Below are 23,035 nucleotides of genomic sequence, written 5' to 3' on the forward strand. Positions count from 1 at the left end.
CTGGTGCAGGTGTGCCGCAGCGGTCAGTTGAAGAATCCGCGAGTTTCTCTGTGAGTTTCCCATTACGTCGTAGCTACTCGGTGTTTGCTCGGAAGTTTAGGGGTTTTTTTCGCTGTAAAACGAAGTTTTCTTCCCACGCACAACGGACACTAATGTTTTTGTCACTTTTTATGGAATCAAACTCCAAATAAGGTCAGTACTTCCACGCTTTAAACGCTGCACGCTCATACTCTCTCTCGCACTCGATATGTTATCCATTGTTGATCTGCACACAGCTGTTGTCACGAACGTCGCACTTGCTTATGTCACTGTCATGAGACATTCTTGCAAAAAATCACGGTTTTAGTAACGCAGTAATGCAGCGTTCCTACGGAAAGTAACGGTAATCTAATTACCGTTTTTGCAATAGTAATCCCTTACTTTACTCGTTACTTGAAAAAAGTAATCGGATTACAGTAACTACAGTAATTACTGCCCATCTCTGGTCTGGACACAAAAAAAATCAGCTAGAGCTCATGAAACGAGTTGTTATGCGAAGTATTTCTATTCAATTTCTTTCCCCATGCTGCACCACTACACTCAGTCGTAAGGTTCCCCCACCTGCCAAATCTCATTTTAACCCCTGCTCAAGGCACACTTCAAAAGGAGCCCAAGAGTTTCTCAAAGGAAAGAAACTGGGTATTCTTCAATCGCCATGTCAGTCACCTGATCAACCCAACAGATTATGCTTTTCAGATGTTAAATGCAACATTGACTGCAGAAAGACCCACAGACAACAACTGAAGACGACTGCAGCAAATGTCTGGCAGAGCATCATGTCCACGGGTTCTACACCTGCAAAGGATTTAAATCCAAGTATTACAAAAAATCATTGTTAAAATTATGTTAGATTGTCCTTTTACTTTTAAGCCTCTGAAAGGCTGCATAAAATGGTTCTAAATCTTGAATAGTAATAAACATCGATTAAACATCTAGAATCAAAGCTGAAAGTCTATACTTCAATCAAATCTTGATTACTTGATTTAAAATCCTCTGTGGTGTGGAGAGGCGACACTACAAAAACAAATGTGTCATAGTCCAAATACTTATGGACCTAACTGTAAGCCTATCATCCTTGGGCCAGGAGTGTGTTACACTCAAAGAAGACCAATTCATCATATTTACTGTGATGTGTGGCTGAGCACTCTGTGCAGCTATGAGTGAAAGTCAATAAGTGCGAGCACGCTAGCAACAGTAACAACATAAACATAACGTTTTTGTTTGTATGGCTAAATGGGTTTTGACTTAGTTTCTACAGTTAGAGAGGTGCACTTGTTTCAAGTCATGTTAATTGCCTTGGGACAGGATACAGCACAGCCACAAATTTACACAACGACACAGAAAGAGTGCAGATGGGAATGTAATATTACCACCCTCTGCATTTTGTCAAGTCCTCGTGTAAGTGAACAAGCCTTTATTTTGTTAGATTGTCCCGGGTTCGATATTTTTTCTGAATTAGCAAGTCAGCGGGGTCTCTGTGGAGCTTCATTGCCACCATGCTGTGACATGTTCGGCGGCGCTGTTTTGTTTGTTATTTTTGCCAGAGGACTTAGAATGTGTTGAATAGGTCAAACAGTCACTCAGCGAGGCTGCGTTGCTTCTCCTTCCATGTGTGTATATGTCATTGTGCTCGGTCGGTGTACCAGAACAGACTCACCACATTGTTCATTAGACTGATGATCCATTATTCAGTTCAGCGTTTTATACAAAGCAATTTTGTCATCTGTATATATTTTGATAAGTGAGTCTCAAAGGTTCAAAACACATTTTCGTCCGACTGTTTTGGCACACGCGGAGAAAAATCATCCTAAAACGCATTTCAGCTGGGGACAGTTTGTCACTGACATTGCATAATATAAAGTATGAAAGGATGTCTCTTATAATTGCCGTGGCATTTAGGCGAGAAACCTTATTATCTAACCAATCATGTTCAGTAAAGTTCAAGCTATTCTTTCAGCAAGCTGAGCTCGTGGTTTTTATCTTCTAGCATGCATACAGTAACATTGTGAGATAAAGTTGGATTATTGGAGTCAGATTTAAGAGAGTCAGTGACCACGTGAGGTATATGAGGTGAACCTTGACTTCTCTGCTTTATTCTTAAAACGTCATTATAGTTCTTTTATTCGTAGCCAGCATTTGTCTGGAATTTCACCTGCCTGATCATCTAACTTTCAAAGCATTTTGCATCTGTCATTGTTTAGTCATTACTCTTTTAGCTCATGCATCTGTCTGCTTTCTGCTCTGTCTGTCTTTCTATCTGACTGTCCAGTTTTGCGTTTAATTTTCTCCCTGCCTGTCTGAAAGTTCCCATCTCGATGAATAAATTATCGGATGTCAGGCATGACAGGTTAGAGGTCTCAGGGTTAAGCTCGCTGTAACGGCGGATATGTAAAGCTAGCGCATATTCACGTAATATAACATTTGTGCTTTTATTCTGGTAACTTCCTGTGTGACCGGAAGTGAATGATGTAACGGTAAAAATTGGATGTACAAAAAAGACGGAAGAAAACGGAAAACTAATACTAACGGAGAAAAGGGAGAGAAGATTATGGTTAAATTGTACGAAGACAAATGGTTCTAGCTACAGTCGACAGGGGAACAAGGTTTGTAATGTATAAGATTTAATTTGAGCAAGTTGAAATGCATAATATGTATTATAGTTTAATAGATAACGGTTAGACCAGCGTAATGAGCAGTTAAGATGCTGTACATGAATAATATGGTAATTGTTTCATTTGTTTGTCTAGCTCTTACGTTGGTTCGTTGTCTGATACACGGCAAGGAATAATAAAGGTCATTCAACAACCATCAGTTCTGGCCTTCTCAGTTCGACTGGATGCTACAGTAAGAGCTTGACCGCCGCCATTTTGCTACACCAGAGGGCTCAAGGTTTAACGGCAATTCCCACAACGTCCAGCAGATGGCAGAAGCAGGTCAGAGAACAAAACGGCGAAAGGCATAAGGAAAATAAAGTTAAAATGGAGGATTCAGAAGAAGACATTAATGAACAGTTTGCAAACAAAGAACAAATATTAAATGAGCCACAAGATAAAGCTCAAAGTAACTCTGCGATACCAAGGCGTTCAGAAAGAGCCAAGGTGCCAACCGAAAAAATGCTAACTTATCAGAAAGAAGAGATAAGTAAAAAAGAAAAAAGACTATTAACTCTTTATGAACAATGGAAAATACGAGTGCGAGAAACAAGAGAAAGATTAAAGTTGGACATTTCAGAGAAAGAAATGGCAGATCTTGCAGATGATGTAGAGCAAAGAAAAGACGAACTGCTAAAGTTGTACACTGAAATGAGAAGTCACATTGCACCTTCATCAGACATACGAAGAAAAACCGATGCATGTGAAGCAGTTACTCATGACATCGTGAAAGTCATCCTGGAAAGAATAAGCGGTGTAGATGGAGATTGTGATGGAGAATATGAAAGAAAACGTCTACGCAGACTATTAGAACATGATTATGCCCAATCCATCTATGGTTCAACTGCAGCATCGAAACGTAGCCAACTGTCTTCAGCCTCACATCTTGCTTCAAAACGAGCAGAGGCAGCAGCAGAACTAGCAGCAAAGGAGGCAGAGTACAAGATTGTACAAGAGGAACAAAGACAGAAGGAAAAGATAAAGGCTCTAGAAGAGGAGCATAAGAAACAAATGGCAGTTCAAACATCAGAGTTGGAACGCCTGAAAGCCGAAAGGGAGGTGGAAGCCGCTCGCGCCAGGTTGGACGCCTACAACAGAGAGTTGTCGCAACTTGATGATGCATATTCAGTTAAGATGGAAAAGGTGAACCCAGAGCACACACCCAAACACACTGTACCATCATACTCCATACCGGCGCCAACAACCCCTCCTAGTGTCAGCCAGCTTGCACAGGCGGTACAAGACAGCATAAGAATAAATAGACTCCCCACGCCAGAACCAACGATGTTTAGTGGTGAGCCAATAAAATTTATTGAATGGAAATCCACTTTCATGTCACTTATTGAACAAACTGGCATGTCAGCAGCAGATAAACTGTACTATCTGAAAAGGTATGTAACTGGCTCAGCTCGCAAGTGCCTTGAAGGGACTTTCTTCAGAAATGATGAAGAAGCGTATAACGATGCTTGGGCAAAGTTAAACCAAAGGTATGGCCAGCCTTTCGTGCTACAAAGGGCATTTAGAGAGAAGTTATCTAGTTGGCCTAAAATACAGTCGAGAGATGCTGATGGGCTAAGGAACTTTGCTGATTTTGTGAATGCATGCACACTTGCTATGCCTCACGTGAAAGGACTGCAAATACTCAATGACTGTGAAGAAAATCAGAAACTGTTGCATAAATTGCCAGACTGGATAAACACAAGATGGAACAGGCATGTAACAACGATACTCATGGGCGGTGGTGAATTCCCCAGCTTTAGTGAATTTGCCTCCTTTCTCTCGCTTGAAGCAGAAGTAGCATGTAACCCAGTCACTTCCATACATGCACTTCGCTCCCCGGAAACAAATGATGACAAAAGAAACACAAAAGAAGTCAAAAGAAACAAGGCAAGTGTATTTAACATTAACACAACTGAAAGAGATGCAAAGACTAAAATATACAACAGTTCTTCATGCACACTGTGCCAAGAGTTGCATCCACTTATAAAGTGCCCAAACTTTCTGCAAATGACCCTGGAAATGAAAAAGAAACATGTAAAGGATAATAAACATTGTTATGGTTGTTTAAAGCAAGGTCATAGTGCCAAGGACTGCAAACGGCGTCTCACTTGTGAAACCTGCTCTAAGAGACACCCGACCTGTCTTCACGATGAGAACTACAGCATCAGTCTGCAAAGAGAAAAGCAAGCTCAAGTGAGTATAGACATCGCAACACAAGGGAACTCACCTGAAAGTGCAACAGCCATGGCGTTAAATGTCGCTAGAGCAGAACACACAGTCAGCACCTCCATGATAGTCCCAGTATGGGTCTCAACGGCTGCTAATCCACAAAGGGAAAAACTAGTCTATGCGCTACTAGACACGCAGAGTGACACTGTTTTTATAGATCAGGATGTAACACAGAAACTGCAAGCAAATGTGTGCCCTGTAAAACTCAGACTTACCACAATGATGGGTAAAAATGCAGTAGTAAGCAGCGGAAAGGTGTGTGATCTTCTAGTGAGAGGTTACAATTCAGCAACTGTGCTAAGGCTCCCAACTGCTTACACAAAGGACTACATACCTGTAAATAGAGAACACATACCAACATGTGACACAGCAAAACTGTGGAGTCATTTGTCGTCCATTGCAGATGAGATCCCACCGCTCCTCAGTTGTGAGGTGAGTCTCCTGATAGGTTATACTTGTCCCCAAGCTCTGGCGCCTAGACAAGTACTCTTAGGTAAAGACAATGAGCCATATGCCATCCAAACTGATTTAGGATGGAGCATAGTTGGCAACTCAGTGCCATGCAGTGCATCAGAGACAACAAGGAGTCTCTGTCACAGAATAACTGTTAAAGAAATGCCTCCATGTACTCCCGCAGATGCAATACGTGCACTAGAAAGGGACTTTAAAGAAAACGAAATAAACGAAAAGACGGTGTCTCAAGACGACCTTAGGTTTCTTGAGAAACTTGAACAAGGCATAACACAAGCAGAAAAGGGACATTATGAAATGCCATTGCCATTTAAAGAAAGGCTACAAATGCCAGATAACAGACAACTCGCCGAGAGCAGACTCAATCAGCTCAAATGTAAACCAATGCGTGATGAAAAATACAAAAGAGACTATGTCACATACATGAATGACATTATACAAAGGGGTGATGCCAAAGAGATTGATGATAATGGACCTGAAGGCGAGACACAAAACAATACTACACCACAGCAATGGTTCTATGTACCGACGAGTGAAAACCCCGCTGACATAACATCAAGGAGCACATCAGTAGCGGAACTGCTATCATCAAACTGGCTCACAGGCCCTCAGTTCTTATGGGAAAAGAAGTTAAACCTTCCAACTAAAGAGTCTATTGAACTTTTGGTGGGAGATCCAGAGGTGAGAAACGTGCAAACACTCAACAGCCAAACTACAGAACACAGAAGTCTCTGTGACCGTCTCACAAGGTTCTCATCCTGGTCACATGCTGTCAGTGCCATAGCACGTCTCAAGCGGTTCCTACTCAGAGACAAATCAAAGTCACTCAGCACTGTAACTGAAAGACAAAACGCTGAAATGGTGATTATCAAAAACCTACAAGGACTAACATTTTCAGATGAGATAAAGACATTAAGCAAAGGAAAGGCACTACATGAGAGCAACAAAATTTACAAGTTGGATCCTTTCTTGGACGAAGACAATGTGCTCAAGGTGGGAGGAAGGCTACAACACTCATCGCTTCCTAACACATTCAAACATCCAACTGTCATTCCAAGAGACCATCATACTACAAAACTCATAATCGCTCACTGTCACGAAAGAATAAATCATCAAGGAAAGAGCTTCACAATGAACGAAATACGGTCCAGCGGTTATTGGATTCCCAAGCTAAGTCAAACAGTATCAGACTACATCCGTCAGTGTGTGACATGTCGGAGACTAAGGAGAGCTGTGGAAGGACAAAAAATGAAAGATCTCCCCACAGAAAGAGTCGAACACTCTCCGCCTTTCACATATTGTGGTATGGATGTTTTCGGCCCGTTCCTAACCAAGCAAGCAAGAAAAGAAAACAAAAGGTACGCTCTCCTTTTCATTTGTTTCTATTTACGAGCAGTACACGTAGAAATGTTAGAAGACCTGACTACGGACGCTTTCATTAATGGACTAAGGTGCTTTATAGCTCTGAGAGGCTCTGTCAGACAAATAAAATGTGATCGAGGTACTAACTTTGTAGGTGCCAAAAATGAACTGTGTGCAGCACTGAATGAAATAGACACTGAAAAACTGACAACCTTTCTATCTGAAAAACAATGTGATTTTGTGTTTAACACACCCCATGCTAGCCACGCAGGTGGAGTATGGGAACGACAAATTCGGACTGTGAGAAACGTCCTCAACGCCACACTTGCTCTCGCAAAGAGACGACTCACCGATTCATCACTCAGAACCTTTCTCTATGAAGCAGCTGCAATAGTAAACAGCCGCCCGTTGACGACAGACAATCTCAATGATCCAAACTGTTTGAAACCAATAACTCCAAATCATCTCCTAACTATGAAAACCACAACAGCTTTGCCTCCTCCAGGACAGTTTGTTAAAGAGGATCTGTATGCTCGGAAGCAATGGCGTCAGGTACAATACCTAACGGAGCAATTTTGGAGCAGATGGAAGAGAGAGTATCTTCACAACATCAGGGTTCGGCAGAGATGGTATGCTGCTAAAAGGAATATGCAAGTAGGTGACATAGTGATGGACAAGAAAGAAATACTGCCACGATCCCAATGGAGACTTGGTAGGGTTGTGGACACCATAACAGACGAAGATGGACTTGTGAGAAAGGTCAAAGTAACCTTTGCAGACAGAAACCTTAGTAAAAAGGGTGAACGTTTGCAAAGGATGTCTACAGTGGAACGCCCAGTTCATAAGTTGATTCTACTGTTAGAAAGTTGTGAAAAGTAAGATGCATTAAGCAGTTAAAATGCAATGAAAATTTGTTGTTGCATATACAAAGGTATTATCATTGTTAAGTTACCTGTTTAGAAATTATTTGTGTTTTATTTTGTTTGTAACAGCAAATAATTTGGTGGGAGTGTAACGGCGGATATGTAAAGCTAGCGCATATTCACGTAATATAACATTTGTGCTTTTATTCTGGTAACTTCCTGTGTGACCGGAAGTGAATGATGTAACGGTAAAAATTGGATGTACAAAAAAGACGGAAGAAAACGGAAAACTAATACTAACGGAGAAAAGGGAGAGAAGATTATGGTTAAATTGTACGAAGACAAATGGTTCTAGCTACAGTCGACAGGGGAACAAGGTTTGTAATGTATAAGATTTAATTTGAGCAAGTTGAAATGCATAATATGTATTATATAGTTTAATAGATAACGGTTAGACCAGCGTAATGAGCGGTTAAGATGCTGTACATGAATAATATGGTAATTGTTTCATTTGTTTGTCTAGCTCTTACGTTGGTTCGTTGTCTGATACACGGCAAGGAATAATAAAGGTCATTCAACAACCATCAGTTCTGGCCTTCTCAGTTCGACTGGATGCTACACTCGCTAATAATATTCCCTCACGGAAGATTCACTTTACTTCAAGGAGTCTGAATCAATCAATATTCAAGATAGATGATGTACTCTGCTCTATGTGCCACCACTTCCTTGAAGACGTCCATACTATTTTGTTTCCACATTTACCAAGGTGTATTGTGCCAGATTATTTGGTACAACTCCAAACTTAAAGCAGATGTCTAAAATAACCGAGCTGAAATAAACATATTTATTGAATTTTGGTCTCACTGGGTTTTCCTCAAACTTGAAAACTAATTACTTTGCCACTTTTCAGTGTTTTCAAATTACATTAGCACTCTTGTGAATATCAGGAGGTCCTGTGTGAACAGCAAAGTAAACATAAACCTTTAAGTCATAATAATAATACAGTACATTTGCTTGCCTTTATGTCACGTTGACATGCACATAAATTAGAGAAGTAACCAAAAAAGTGTGTCCCAGTGTGTGTCCTAAACTCTAGCAAGTCACTGCCTAAGAAGGAAAAACTGATGAGAAAATACCAGCTTTGCCAATGAGGTTCTACTGCCTCTACTTCATGGACAGTCGGCCCCACCTATGTGAATGCATCCAGACTTTTCTGACACTGAGTTTGTTTCATTATCAAACATCCACATGTTTATAGTTAATTTATGGTTAAGTTAGGTTTGATATTACAGTAAAACTACAGTTCAAGGACTGAGGGAAAGAGAGAGAGTTGGTGGTGAGAAGGTCCTTTTTGGTCTTTGATCTTTTACTTTTCACTATGAGCACATTGAGCCATGTACAGTATATATTGGCAATAAACACTACAATAGTATAAGCATGATATGCTGCAGAACAATCCATAATAAGGGTAACTTCTGAGACCTGTACCACAAAGAAAGTTCCATATACCAGGTTTTTTCTCCATTCATCTGCATTCCTTTATCCTAACATTGTCAATCAGGATAAACGGTCAAATGAAGCTGGTCATCAACTTACTAAGTGATGTATAACAAAAAAGCCAATAAAAACCTTAAAAGGTCACATAAAAGAGGTGGTACTGACATGATCTAACCTATCAGAAGTGCTAGTAAGCGTATTGCCAACAGAGCAGCTGACATTTCAAAAAAGATAAAACTATACTATGGAAAAAAATAGAGGTTAAAAAAACATAATACAGACTAAAATCCACACAGCAATGTGTGTGAGAGGAAAAGCCCTGTTTTAACATATTTGAAGCTTAGGAAAAAATCTAACAAAAATACAGACTGTGTGAGTTAACAGACTTATCAATATCACAACCTTACCATAAAGACACGGGAAACACTTATCTTATGTTAATCTGAACATTTAAGTGTGACAAATATATAAAAAAGTAAGAAATCCAGAAGTAAACAAATACTCTTTTACAGCACTGTGGGTTTGCAGAATAAGTTACCTGTCTACTGGTAAGAAGTAAGAAGTGATCAGCAGTAAGAGTTCATCTACTTTCATAGTACTGAAAACCCAAGGTTGTCATGAAGTTACCTGGATAATCCTGGTCATACTGTACTTTGTTGCGGAGCACTTTCAAACTCTGAGTGAAAGCAGTGGCTCGCTATTTTCACTGTTCAAAACACCGGGGAACTAGTGAAGCCTGCACAGAAACTTTAAACATGCTTCTTTAACCATGTAAACCAACTGACAGAGCATACATATTGTTGTTTTTGTTATCCCAAGTGTCTTAACAGGAATCAGAATCACAATACTTTAATAATCCCTGAGGAAATTATGTGGCCACAGTTGCTTCAAGACAATGAGAACGATAACCGACGAGTTAAAGTACCAAAATTAGACAATATATTACGAAATATTACAAAAATATTGGAAAAATATAAACAAATAGCTCTAATATATTAATATCCCAATATACTACTCAAAACAGAATGGCTCTTGTGTTTTGTTCAAGCTGTACCGTGCCAATAAACTTGACCCAGAGCGTATATTTACACTTCATATCTATTACCCTGCATCTTATGTGCATAATTATAGTGAGTGTAATGTAATGTCTCTGAGTGCTTCCAAAGCACAGGTGACCCCCCAGCTCAGCTCACACACGACCAGAGTACTAGAACTGTTGCCCTCTGACATGCAGCTCATTCTGTGCTTTCTACAGACAAAGTGTGTAACTACAGCTCTGAGTAGCAAATGAATCAAATATTCAGCTTTAAAAGAACAAAATGTAGAGTAGGAATGAAAATTTAGAAAGAAAGATATTTTGTTTACAATTTGAGTTAAATGCACTGGATGTGAGAACTAAGCAGAAGATTATACATCCCAACAGGGTTACGTGATAAATGTGCAGTATTGCTGATGCTTTGAATCCTAACTGCAGCGTCACCATTTTCCCCCTTTTTTCATTCCTCACACGGAAACTCCACTCCCACTGAATCACTCATCTCAGCGTACTCCTTACAGCCTCATACATGTTGCCTTCTGTGTTTCTTCTGTGTGCCAATATGACTGCCCTACATTTGAAAATGCCACATCAACTTTTTTGTTGTTTGTCAGATCCATTTGAAATTCAGTGTAAGCTAGCCCACCCACAGCCCACACCCACTTCTTTAAGCTCAGGGCTCTGTCACTGTGAGTGTTATAACACACACTCTTTTAGAAGAAAGGATGGCGTGTTTCTGATTTTCTGTCTACTTCTGTTCGTTTGTAGTGAACCTGATTGACAGCTTGAATGCTGTTCACACTGCATGCCTCGGTTAAACCCAGCTATAGACCACCAGTACACACAGCGTGTTTCATTGTGCTCATACAGGGAAAACAACCCCTTTGTATACAGCCATTTCACCTAATGCACACTCCAGTACACAAGGAGACACACATACTATAGAAGTGCAGACATGCAATTTTGAAGCATATTCTAAAAATTCCCTAAGATGCAGTTTTGCTTTATGAGTTACACCAGTGCTACAGTATGAATGTAGCTCAGCACCATAATTCAATAAAGATGGCACTAAAGAAATAAAACACAATGAATAAAAATCATTTTTCTTGAATGAATGATAGTTAACAGCTTGTTAATGCAACACAGCATGAAGTCATGAAGTAGTTTTCTTGTTTCTGGCTCAGTTTTAAGGTAACAACAACAGCACATCTAAGCAGTTACTAGTAAATATGTAGCTAAGTGGATATTTTTCTTTAAAACAAAACCAGCCTCTGAGTGTGTGTTTCTGTATTTGCGCTTCTTGTTTAAATGGTATCGCAGAGGATGCGTCCAGTTTACAGTACACAAAAAGCAAGCACATCCACTCTTTCTTAGCACGCTTGCACACTCAGTAGCCTTTAAGTGCAAGTCTTAAAAGGCTTGTCAAACCTTATTACAACTCCCTTGAATTGCCTTCATCGCTTTCTCCTGCTCCCTTTTTCTGTCTTCTTTCTTTCACAAACTCTGTCCTCCTCCCCCGTCACTCCGCTCTCTTTCACAAACTGTCTTACTCTACATGCACCCAATCACATGCAGCAACATTCAGATTTATTCAAACGCTGAATTATTAAGGGTGCCAATTTTGAAGAGGTCTGCTCTGCATTGCTGTGAAAACACAATCTTCATTTCAACTGCAAATGTGAGGATAGACGCAGCCGAGTGAGCCAGAAAAAGAAAAGAAGGGAGAAAAGAAATTAGGGCAGTGATTTGAAATTCTATTTATGAATAAAAAAGAAGTTTAGAAAGTTGTTCACAGGAATTAAACATTTTAAGTGTGTGGGTTTTCTGGCAGTGCTGTATTGCTGAGTAAGTATTTCACCATGTGTGGATGTACTTCGCTGTGTTTGTGTTGGTCTCTGTAGGTGTGGCTGTCTGTTGTATATGCAGTTGTGTGAGGATGTCTCACAGTGTACAGTATGTGTCACTGTACACCACATGTCCATTCCCTAATCTTTACTAATTTAAAGCGTCGTGCTGACCTACTGCACTTTTTTGTCTTTGGGACAGATTTTCAAACTTATTTATTTATTTCGTCGTGTCTGCAGATGGATTTGCTGTGTTTATATTTCAAGCAGAAGTCCAAATAGTGCCAGGAGAGTGCTGCAAGTGCTGGGCTTTGATAGTAAGCTGTTTTTGCAGGACAATGGACTTTTCCTAATGGAGACATCTGCTGCCCTGCTCTTCCTACCTGCTTACATTCTTGTAGATTCTGTCAGCATAATGCACACTTGTATATTTGTTGTTCTTGTTTTTGTTTTTTCAGTAAGTGTTGCAGCAGCATCAATGGCACACTTCATATTTTAATTGTTTTAGGTGACTCACACATCTTTGTGCATTTGTGAATAAAATACACTCAGTGTACATAATTACTAGGGCTGGGTATCGTCACTGATTTCTAGAATCGATTCAATTCCGATTCACAAGGTCCCGAATCGATTCGATCCACGATTCGATTTAAATCTGGGAAATTTTGACAGTCAGAAATATTATAATTCAGATCAGTACATTTACATATTTTTGTATCAATAAAAAGGAAGCTGACACACGCAAGACTTTATCAAAGGTGTGAGCGTCACAGCAGATACCTTTGTGTCAAAGTAGCTGAAGATAAAACACAGAAAAACATGAAGGTGATTTTCCTGGCCTGGGATTTTATAAAAATATTCTGCAGTACATCAAAAACGAAAGAAAACCATTAATCAACATATGAACATTACCTCTGAAGTTACAGCGGTTTTATTAGAGACACGGCTAAGCGTTTTGCATTTTGAATAATTTTAAAAAGTTTACATTTGTTCAGTATTGAACGGCAGAAATGAGGTTTTCTTTTCGGAAGAATGTAAAAGGGAAAAAAAATGCGGCTGACAGCGTTGTAAACAACAGTAAACTTGTGCGTAACAAGCAAGCAAATAATGAAGAAAGGGAAACTGTTCTTGAAGTACAGAGAGAGAGAGGGAGAGAGAGAGAGGGAGAGAGAGAGCTGTGCATCGCGGTGGAAGCAAAACAGTAAAAGTCAGAGTGAATTCATGACGATGTTTATGTGAAGCGTTTGGATCTTCTTTTGCTGCTGGTTCAGTCAATATTGTTTGGAGAGACATCAAACTAACAGCTTTAGAATCGGCTCATAATGGGCGTGAACACAAAGCGCGGACCCGCCGACAGATCAGAATCAGCGAGCTGTCGGCTTTCAGCCCCGACCGTGAGAAAGGCGACAGCTAACTGATTCTGATCCGCGGGTCGCGCTGTGTGTTTAAGTCTATGTGCAGAATCCGTGTACCTGCTCTCATTTACTGTCTTAACTGTTTGATGGTTCTTGAAATTTTGTGAGATGTCACCAGAGATTCTGGCATTTCGGGCAAAATAAATTTGTATTAAAAAAATCGATTCAGGATTTTAATGAATCGATTTTACGTTATCCAAGCCAGAATCGATGAATCGATTATAAAAACCCACCCCTAATAATTACTAGAGGTGGGAATCACCATACATCCCACGATACGATATTATCACAATACTTAACGCACGATACGATATTATTGCAATTTTTTTTTAAATATTTTGCGATATTCAGATTCTGTACATAAAGGTAAGCTTTATCAATATTCATTTTATCTAATTTCAAAGTCTCGCACTCAGTCTTTCTCTCATTTCAGTCAGTTTTATTGTTGACAAACTGGATGGTTTGTATTACAGTCTAGTCCAACTTAACTGAATGCAACCATCTGGTACAATTATAGCTATTCTGAACTATGCAATTTATGAAAACTATGCAGCCCCTTCAGCAACTGAAGAATTTGAAAGTAAATTAAAACAGAATATAATTTTACATTAAATAAAAAAGTTTTAACCTTAATTAAAACAAAACATGTCTTAAATTAAAATAAGTAAACTGTCATGTTTATTGCTGCCAAAAAAAGTTAAACACATTTGGACAGTGAAGGAATGTCAGGATTCTTGCTCAGAAAAAGGATCAACATGCTCTGAAGTCAGAGCATGTTCCAGTCCACAAAAACTTTTTTGTAACAAAATATCGATTTCTGCTGTCCCTGTATCGATACATTATTAGCAAACAAAATATCACGATACTACACAGTATCGATTTTTTCCCCCACCCCTAATAATTAAAAACTTGAAATATATAAGACATATAACATATTTTAAAGGATTATTTAACTTTATTTCAGGCATGTTTTTTGGTGGTTTTGGGGTAAATCAATACAGTACAAATATTACAGATATAAATGACAGGCTTGTGCACTTTAATCTTGTGTACTAGATAAGCTTTCATCTAACCAATGTCAAAAATCTGTTTGTCATCTCAACACAATCAGTTGCAATGCACGAATATTACATTCATATTATGTGTACAAACTTTTTTTTAATGTAAAACTTACCCAATCCACTTTGTTTTCCAGATACTCATCGATAATAGTTCTTCTGTGCAGCACAATATATCCAAAGAACTTATTGCTGCATATGTTTGTCTCTTTAATTGTTAATTCAAGATTCCACATCACTTGAGGTAACAAACTTGAACCCGAATGATTTCATTAAGTCTGACTAAATTACAAAATTCACAGTTGGACCAGTATTAAACACAAGGCAACCTAAAATCTCTCCCTTTTCTCCTATTTCACACACTTACCATACACTCACAGCCTAGAAAAGTACAATGAATCTGTGAATCATGGGCAAAGAAAACAGAGCTAAAACGGTTATCAAACAGAACAGGCATGTCTATCCCATTATCTTATCCCTTACAGCTCACCCATAACCCTGCTCACTGCCTCCTCAAAAACCTTTTTAGAAATGCGTAGATGCTTAGAAATGGCAGCATTGCCAGTAGGATAGCTTTCATGCAGGGATGGTGGGTTTAAGACACTGTGATCGCACAGATTGAAGAAACACCCATTAGAAGATATTTTGGCAGTTACAAAGGAAGCACTATAAATGAATTGAAAGCTTAGGGATATTTTGGATGTAGCCAGATTGTATCTTATTAATATATCTGTATCAGTGGCTGATATATGTACTGCACATACTGTACAATATTAACATAAGGTAGTTAAAAAATATTTACATCCCATGGACATTGATTAATAAAGATTGTTCTAGATTTAAACCAATATATTTTTTATAATTGCTAATGTAAGTGCACATTTGGTATTATGAGATTTTATTGCCTTGTATTTATCTATTATTTTTATAACCCACTGACCTCTGATGTCAATTTGATGAGTTTGATTTTATCAAACTGACATCAGAGATCAGTGGGTTATAAAAATAATAGATAAATACAAGGCAATAAAATCTCATAATACCAAATCTGTCGTTCCATTTTGTGGATTTGTTTACTGAAATGTATTAAATAGTCATTATACATTATAAAGGTCTACATATATGATAACTTAAATTGTTGTACAAGTGGAATTGAATTATGTTTGATATGAAGCTTAATCTATTGCTTAAACAATCATTACAAGCTTCAGCGTTGAGGCGGTGAAGCAACCACAAACTATGATATTTGGAAGCGCGATGCTTCACAGTTGGTTTAAGGGTTTACCCCAAAAGCTTATTTGGTCTGTGCCAAACATTCCTTCAGTTATGAAGCAAAACAACTGCATGTTTGATTTGTCTGTCCAAAGTAAAATCTAGTCTGGACTGAAAAGTCTTGTCTTTGCCTTCTCAGCAATCTCTGTCTGGTTTCCTAACATCAACAGTTGCAAGACTTATGTAGATTCAGTCATAAAATCTGGGGAATGGGCTTAACTTTGGCATTTTATTTTCTTCCAAATTTACTCGTGTGGCCAGTTCTGGAAAGCAGTATTTGAAAGATGAATTTTTTTGTAGATCTTCCCTGGAACTGTCCCTGTAAACCCGAGAGACCCGTGAGTGTTGGGTGGCGAAGTGTGTGGTAGCATGATTGTCAGAACCAGAATCAGAATCAGAATCGTGTTTATTGGCCAAGTATATGTGCAGACACATACAAGGAATTTGGTTCCAGTAGATGGTGGCTCTCAAGCACAGCAATGTAAATCACACACACACACACGTGTCTATATATACACATTACACATACATACACATACATACACAACACTGTGTAAACCAACTATAAATAACTAATCTAAACTTATATACATAAAATACAGAAATGAAATGAGGTGGAATGAATACTACAGAATGGACATAAGGTGCAGTTGCAGTCTGGCAGTGTGACAGGTCAACTGTTAAGAAGGGAGATGGCGAGGGGAAAGAAACTGTTCCTGTGTCGGGTGGTCCTGGTCTGCAGGCTTCTGTACCGTCTGCCAGAGGGCAGCAGATCAAAAAGTCTGTGTCCAGGGTGTGAGGGGTCTGTGATGATTTTCCCTGCCCGTTTCCTGGTTCTTGAGAGGTACAGATCCTGGATGGAGGCCAGGGGGGTGCCGATGATCCTTTCTGCTGCAGTCTGCTCCTGTCCTGTTTAGTGGCTGCACCATACCAGACTGTGATGGAGGAGCACAGGACAGACTCAATGACCGCAGTGTAGAACTGGATCAGCAGCTCCTGTGGGAGACTGTACTTCCCCAGTTGTCTCAGGAAGTACATCCTCTGCTGGGTCTTTTTGAGGATGGAGTTGATGTTGGTCTCCCACTTCAGGTCCTGGGAGATGGTTGTACCCAGGAACTTGAAGGTCTTCACAGTTGTCACAGGGCTGTCTGATATGGTGAGGGGGAGCAGAGTTGAGGGATGTCTCCTGAAGTCCACTGTCATCTCTACAGTCTTAAGAGTGTTCAGCTCCAGATTGTGCTGACTGCACCAGGGTACCAGCCACTCAACTTCCTGCCAGTATGCAGAGTCATCACCATCCTGAATGTGGCCAATGACAGTGGTGTCATCTGCAAACTTTAGGAGTTTAACAGCCGAGTTCTTGGAGGTGCAGTCGTTAGTGTAGAGGGAGAACAGTAGTGGTGAGAGGACACATCCTTGAGGGGCACCAATACTGAGGGACCGGGTTTCAGAGGTGATCTCCCCCAGCCTCACTTGTTGCTTTCTATCTGTCAGGAAGCTGGTGATCCACTGACAGGTAGCTGGTGACACGCTGAGCTGGGAGAGTTTGGAGGAGAGACGTTCAGGCACAATGGTGTTAAAAGCCGAACTAAAGTCCACAAACAGGACCCTGGCATAAGTTCCCGGGCGGTCGAGGTGTTGCAAGATGTAATGCAGCCCCATGTTTACTGCATCATCCACCGACCTGTTTGCCCGGTAGGCAAACTGCAGAAAGAGTAGAGCGGAATTTCGAGGAGAGTGGTGTGTGTGTGGACCTTTCCTTTTCCCCACTGACCCCGGAGCCCTGGACCCCTCCCTGCACATTGTACATATTTGCACTTGGTGTTTCACTCCAAATAACATCACTTCTTCTTTGCAAAGGATTCCTGGTCTGCACCTGAGTCCGTTTGAGAAATGTCACACAGGTATAAACAGCTATTTTTTCCCTAAAGGTATTAAGGACGCTTTACACAGAGACTCCAGATATCAGAGGTTTAAAGAAGACAGGTTTCACCTAAGGGATGTTTAATCACTTATAAAATAATTAAAATGGAATCCAACTATCAATCCATGAATTTCTTTAACTGCTTATCCAGTACGGTCCCTGAGGTTCTGGAGCTAACCCCAGCTGACACTGAGCAAGAGGCTGAGTACATCCTGAAAAAATTACCAGCTCATGACAGGGCAGAGAGACACGCAACCAATATGTATATCCTCAGAATAAGTAATATATTACACAGAACACTTTTTTAAAAGTAATGCAGTATGTTGGAAATACGTTTGTGTTTTTCCATAAAATGACGTGAAATGCATTGGCTCATAATTACCATTTAACAATATAAACCAATAACCTACAGTCCCACACACCACCCCAAATCCCTGTGCTAATGAAGACATACATATAGGCTTGCTCTAAGTATGAAGCCATGAACACAAAGCTGACGGCACAAAGCAAAGATGAAAACCAGCATAAAGAAACAGTGGAAACAGAGGTTGCAAGCCTGAATGCTCATCAGTTTGTTACCTGTTGAAGTTGAAGGTCAGGCTGCTGGACTGGGGTTGGCGTGTACTTAGCTAATGTCACTTTGGGCTAGCTTAGCGTCAGTGCAAATACTTGCAAAAAGCTGACGTTGTGTTTGCAGCATAATGCAGTTGTGTCTCCCCTGGATGTAGTCGGCGCTTTACCATTGTGCTCTCGTTCTTTATAAATAAAAGTAATGTCCATATCTACACTGTAGACTACACTGTTTTCCTCTTCCAGCACACAAACTAAAATCAGTTGATTGCAGCCATTATTGTTGCATCACTCTGTAAAATGACCTGAAATCCATTGTCACATAATTATCAGTTAATAATATAGGACTACTACTACTGCTACAGTTTCACATACCAACACAAATCCTATTCTAATGAGGACACAAACAGGATATTTGTGTTCAATTTGTGACTTCTGGGATTTTCATTGTATAGTACCTCAGCAAATTACATGAATGACTCCTAAACAGGCAGCAGGGTTCTTTTTGTGGATTTGCTTCTTTTTAAATTTTATTATATTATATAATGTATGTGGAACTTCCGCTTCCACACAGATTTACAGACAGATGGGTAACACAGGAAGAGTTTGAGCCCCCCCTACCACCACTTCCCCTGCCAGTGGCGGACTCCCTCAGGTGTCGGTGCGTTGGTGGTTCTTTGTGTCCGGGGATGGGCGTCCAGGTACACACCGGCTCACTCCTTGGCGGCCGCTTATCGGGGCCTGGAGCCTGGGGCTCGCTCGGGCCACTTCAAAGGTGGGGTGCCCCCGGCCTCTTGGCCTGGGGCTCGGTCACTCAGGCACGGCTGGCTGCCGACGGAGCTCACGGGCGCGTCACTGCAACTCCCCCTGGCTTCTGCTCCGCGGCTGTTGAGTGAGCCCTCATCTGGGACTCTCCTCAGCTCTTTCTTGGACAGTGGCGCGGCTGCCCCTCTGTTGGTCTTCCTTGGTCTCTTGTGTTCTGGGGGCCTCTGGATGTCTGGAGTTTTGATCTCCTCCATACCTGCTTCATACCCTGGAGGACGGGGCTGTGGCCCCCCCACACCCTCTAGCAGATCATTACATGAAGGAACCTTTTAAAAAAACAAGCGCGTCCATGCTCACAGGTGTACACACGGGTGATCACACCCACAAACTACACCCTTTTTGGCTCCTACCTCAAAGCACACTGTGTTCTGTTTATCTTGTGTGCTGCACAATAATGTTTAATATTTAGTATTTACTGTCATATTCCCATATATCATTGTGATGTTGTTTATTCTATTACTCTTGTTCTCTTCTGCTTGTTTTCTTTTTTCTTTCTCAGCAGGTGATCCAGGTGATATGCATTTTTTTTTCTTTTTTTTTTTCTGCCCGTTCTGTTGTTTTTTGTCTTTTGCCCTTCTCCCCCGTCCCTCTTCTCAGCTGTTTCTCTTTCCCTCTTTCTTTCTCCCCTTCTTTCCCCCAGTCAAGTCTGTCCCGTATTCAGTAAGTGAAAATAAAATAAACAATAAAAGGTGAATCAAATGGACCATTACGGCAAGGCTGGGATGGTCAGTTTGGTAAAGTAAATCCGTTGGGCATCTTTCTTTGCCTTTAGACAACAATTCTGATGGCAAAAGAGCCAAACGGGACAGGCAAAAAAAAAAAAAAAAAAAAAAAAAAAGGAAGAGTTTGAGCCCTTGACTCTACAGTGATAGCATCTGGTTATGTTGTGGAGAGCATTTCGCTGAAATTGTGCTCTGATTTTTAAGGTCATTGCACAGTTGATATAAATGATCATTCTATGACGACAGATTTCTAAGTGTCTCTGTTAACCTCTGTGAATAATTTTCTTCATTTCACTCATGCAACACAACACCCGTTTCCAGGATCACAATGCTTCCATCCACAGTGCATGGGCTGTCACTAATTGGTTTTAATGAGGATGAAAATGGTGTGAATCATATGCTACAGCCTTCACAGTCAACAGATCTCAACCTAGCTAAATACCTACGAGAGTTTTTGGACCAAAATGCTACCCACTCCCTTCCATGATCATCAAAACACCAAATTAGAGAATATTTTTATGGGGTGTGAAGTTCCACCAATCCAACAGACCTTCATATACTTAGAGAATCATAGACATTGCATTACAAAACCGTTGTAGTGGCAACCCAGCACGTTACTAACAGCCACGATGTTTGTCTGTCTTTGTAATTTGCAATTTTGCCAAACATTCAGGGAAAGATTTCTTTGCTTTCACTGCCATTGAGTTTTGTCACCAAATGTGAGATGTACTATTATCTACTATTATTGCTTGCTCAGTAAAACAGATTGTTATTTTCAGAGGAATGTGTCATCAGCTGTCGTTAGTCATATGCTAACTCACTGGTGGCTGGGTTACTGTGGAATTTGCTTTTTAAACTAAAGGAATGGGAAACATTTTAAACTTGCACATCTCATGTAGCTTTCAACAGGGTTTGCACACACTTAATCACCCACATTTATGAATTCAAACGTGTTACAGTGTATGCATATACATCACATTAACACACATTGATGTGCAAACGTGGTCACATTTGGCATTGGGCTACCTCCCTTTGGCCCATAAACATTTCAGCAATGTGTCAAGAGACAAAATCAGCCTTATAAAACATTCATTTTCGTATGGCAGCATGCCCATCTCCTCATGTGTAATTAGAAGCATTACCTTTTACCCTTTGAGGAGAAGAGATGTGGAAAATGCTCATTTCCAACACGTGATCTGAAGTCATGTCATACTGTAGTGCAAGACAACATATTTCAATTTATGTATACAGGATATGTGAGTGTTTTGGATTGAATTTATATTATCTGGCCGCATATTAGACTGTATCAAGGTAGCATATAAACACAAGGCGCAGAATTAATGACCTGTACAACTGATAGATGCAGGGATGCATGTCACGTTTAGGTAATTTATTTACCTCAACAATCTATCTATGCCCTCTCTTTGCACTCTACGTGTTCATTGTCCAGTTTAGACATCTTGTAGGAATTTTTTTCTTTGTTTGAGCTCTAATATAAAACATGAAGTTCCTAGAATACTGCAGAAAATGGGATGAGGAAAGAAAAGGGAGCAAATACTGGATAGGAAGAGAGGAGTTCAAATTGGAGAGAGACAGAAAATATGACAGGGCAAGTCAAAGGGTAACCGTGGAAGAAAAAGGAAGACGAAAGAGAAGAGAACAATCAGGGTATAAAGCTGAGAAAAGGTGAGGTGAAAAGGAAGTGAAGTGGGTAACAACAGTGTAAATGTTTGCTTCATTCCAACAGCGGTCCTTATCTAACACTCTGCAAATACGCAAACAAACACATTTTCGGTCTTTAGTGTTAGATAATACAACAGAATAATCAGCAGGTATCTGCCTCCTCTCACTGGCCTCTGGATGAGAATAAAACAATGCATGACATACTGTTCCTCCTCCATGCTTCCCACTGTTGTTCCCCCCCTCCCTCTTCCTTTCTCTCTATACTCCCACCATCATTCCTACATCGCTCCCTCCATTTTCCCTGCATCCCACCCACCCTCCTTCCTCACTCCTACCTATTGCCCATCATCCATCCATCATTCACGCAGCCTCCCAGTTACACTCTGCTCCTCAGCTCCGTCGCTTCACTCTCCTTTGTTCGCCTCATACGCAACCCTATCTATCTCCATATTTCTCCGTGATATTTACTGAGCTCTATTTTTTTCTGATTTCAAATATCACTAAACCCTTTCGCACACATACACACTCCCGGTGCAACAGAGCCGAAGAGAAAACAAAACATCGTCCCACAGATGATTTCATGTTATATAAATGTGATGTTTATTTTTATTATTGTTTCACACTGATTCTGTGATGCACAAAGCAGCACATAATCATTAACTGTCTGGCTTTGTCTTTTTTTCATAAAATCTGTATTAAATCTGTATGATATAAAAAAGAATGAGAAGATACTAAGTGATGCTCATGTTTATAATGCTGAAAAAAGGCAGGGAATCTATTAGATGGAACCATGATAAGAAATCGACCATCAACAAAAAACAATTAAATAGTTAAAGAATATATCTGTTTGTCTTACAGGAGGAGTATTTTTTTAACTGTTAACATACTACAATTGTGCAGAAACAGAGCAGAAACCACATTTGCATGTGGTTCTTCACAGTTGTTTAAATTATGTTTTATTTAACACTGTTTTGGTTTGTTTGGCTGCTTTTTGCAAAACAGTAGACAGGTGCATGGAGAGGATGAAAGAATTCACAAAGCAGGAACTCCAGCAACACTTGAGGGAAGATGAACAACTTTAAGAATTGACCAACGCGTTTCAGCTTGTAGCCTTCATCAGGGTCATAGTAAAACATTGTAAAAATTGCTTAAATACAAGACAGGAAACAGAAAAAAAAATTCAAATTAACCAGTCAAAACTTCATAGATAGTTCAGCTGACATATAATAGGTAGGTATTGGTTAATTGGCTAAGTCACGCCCAAGTAGACAGGGACAAGGAGAAACAAAAGAAATACATTCATACAAGACAAGACAAACAAATAATACTTGTTTAGATCTTGTTCAGCAGGCTTTCAGATCTTGGGCAAACTGAGAAAACTCATAAAATATCTGTCTTTGAAAAATTTCCATCTGTCATGGAGTCACAGATCGGAAAAGTTTGGAAATCTGACACTAAATCACTGTTGCCTGTAATCTAAAAAGTTAACCACAATAGATAAAAGATAGCTAATTAAAATGGTATTGTTGAAGTGATAAATCACTCAGTAATTTGTTTTGTGGGGATTGTGGAAC

The 23,035-nt window shown here is 40.0% G+C and overlaps 1 protein-coding gene and 1 long non-coding RNA gene across 2 annotated transcripts; both read left to right on the forward strand.

The window, feature by feature from the left end:
• The first annotated feature begins 2,454 nt into the window (after positions 1-2,454).
• On the forward strand, positions 2,455-5,263 carry LOC146559633 (uncharacterized). The gene is made up of 3 exons (XM_085244341.1): positions 2,455-2,642; positions 2,787-5,196; positions 5,244-5,263. Exons 2-3 carry the CDS (start codon positions 3,018-3,020, stop codon positions 5,261-5,263), a joined length of 2,199 nt encoding a protein of 732 aa, XP_085100467.1. The 5' UTR covers positions 2,455-2,642; positions 2,787-3,017.
• A 32-nt stretch (positions 5,264-5,295) lies between these two features.
• LOC146559634 (uncharacterized) lies at positions 5,296-8,198 on the forward strand. The gene is made up of 2 exons (XR_014888280.1): positions 5,296-7,992; positions 8,139-8,198. It is a non-coding gene; the product is annotated as an uncharacterized LOC146559634 (long non-coding RNA).
• Positions 8,199-23,035: the final 14,837 nt, after the last annotated feature.

This window comes from Mchenga conophoros, linkage group LG14 (assembly GCF_057382185.1).
Source record: "Mchenga conophoros isolate Kocher_MC1m ecotype Shallow Benthic linkage group LG14, M_conophoros_male_GT1.1, whole genome shotgun sequence".
NCBI classification, from domain to species: Eukaryota; Metazoa; Chordata; class Actinopteri; order Cichliformes; family Cichlidae; genus Mchenga; species Mchenga conophoros.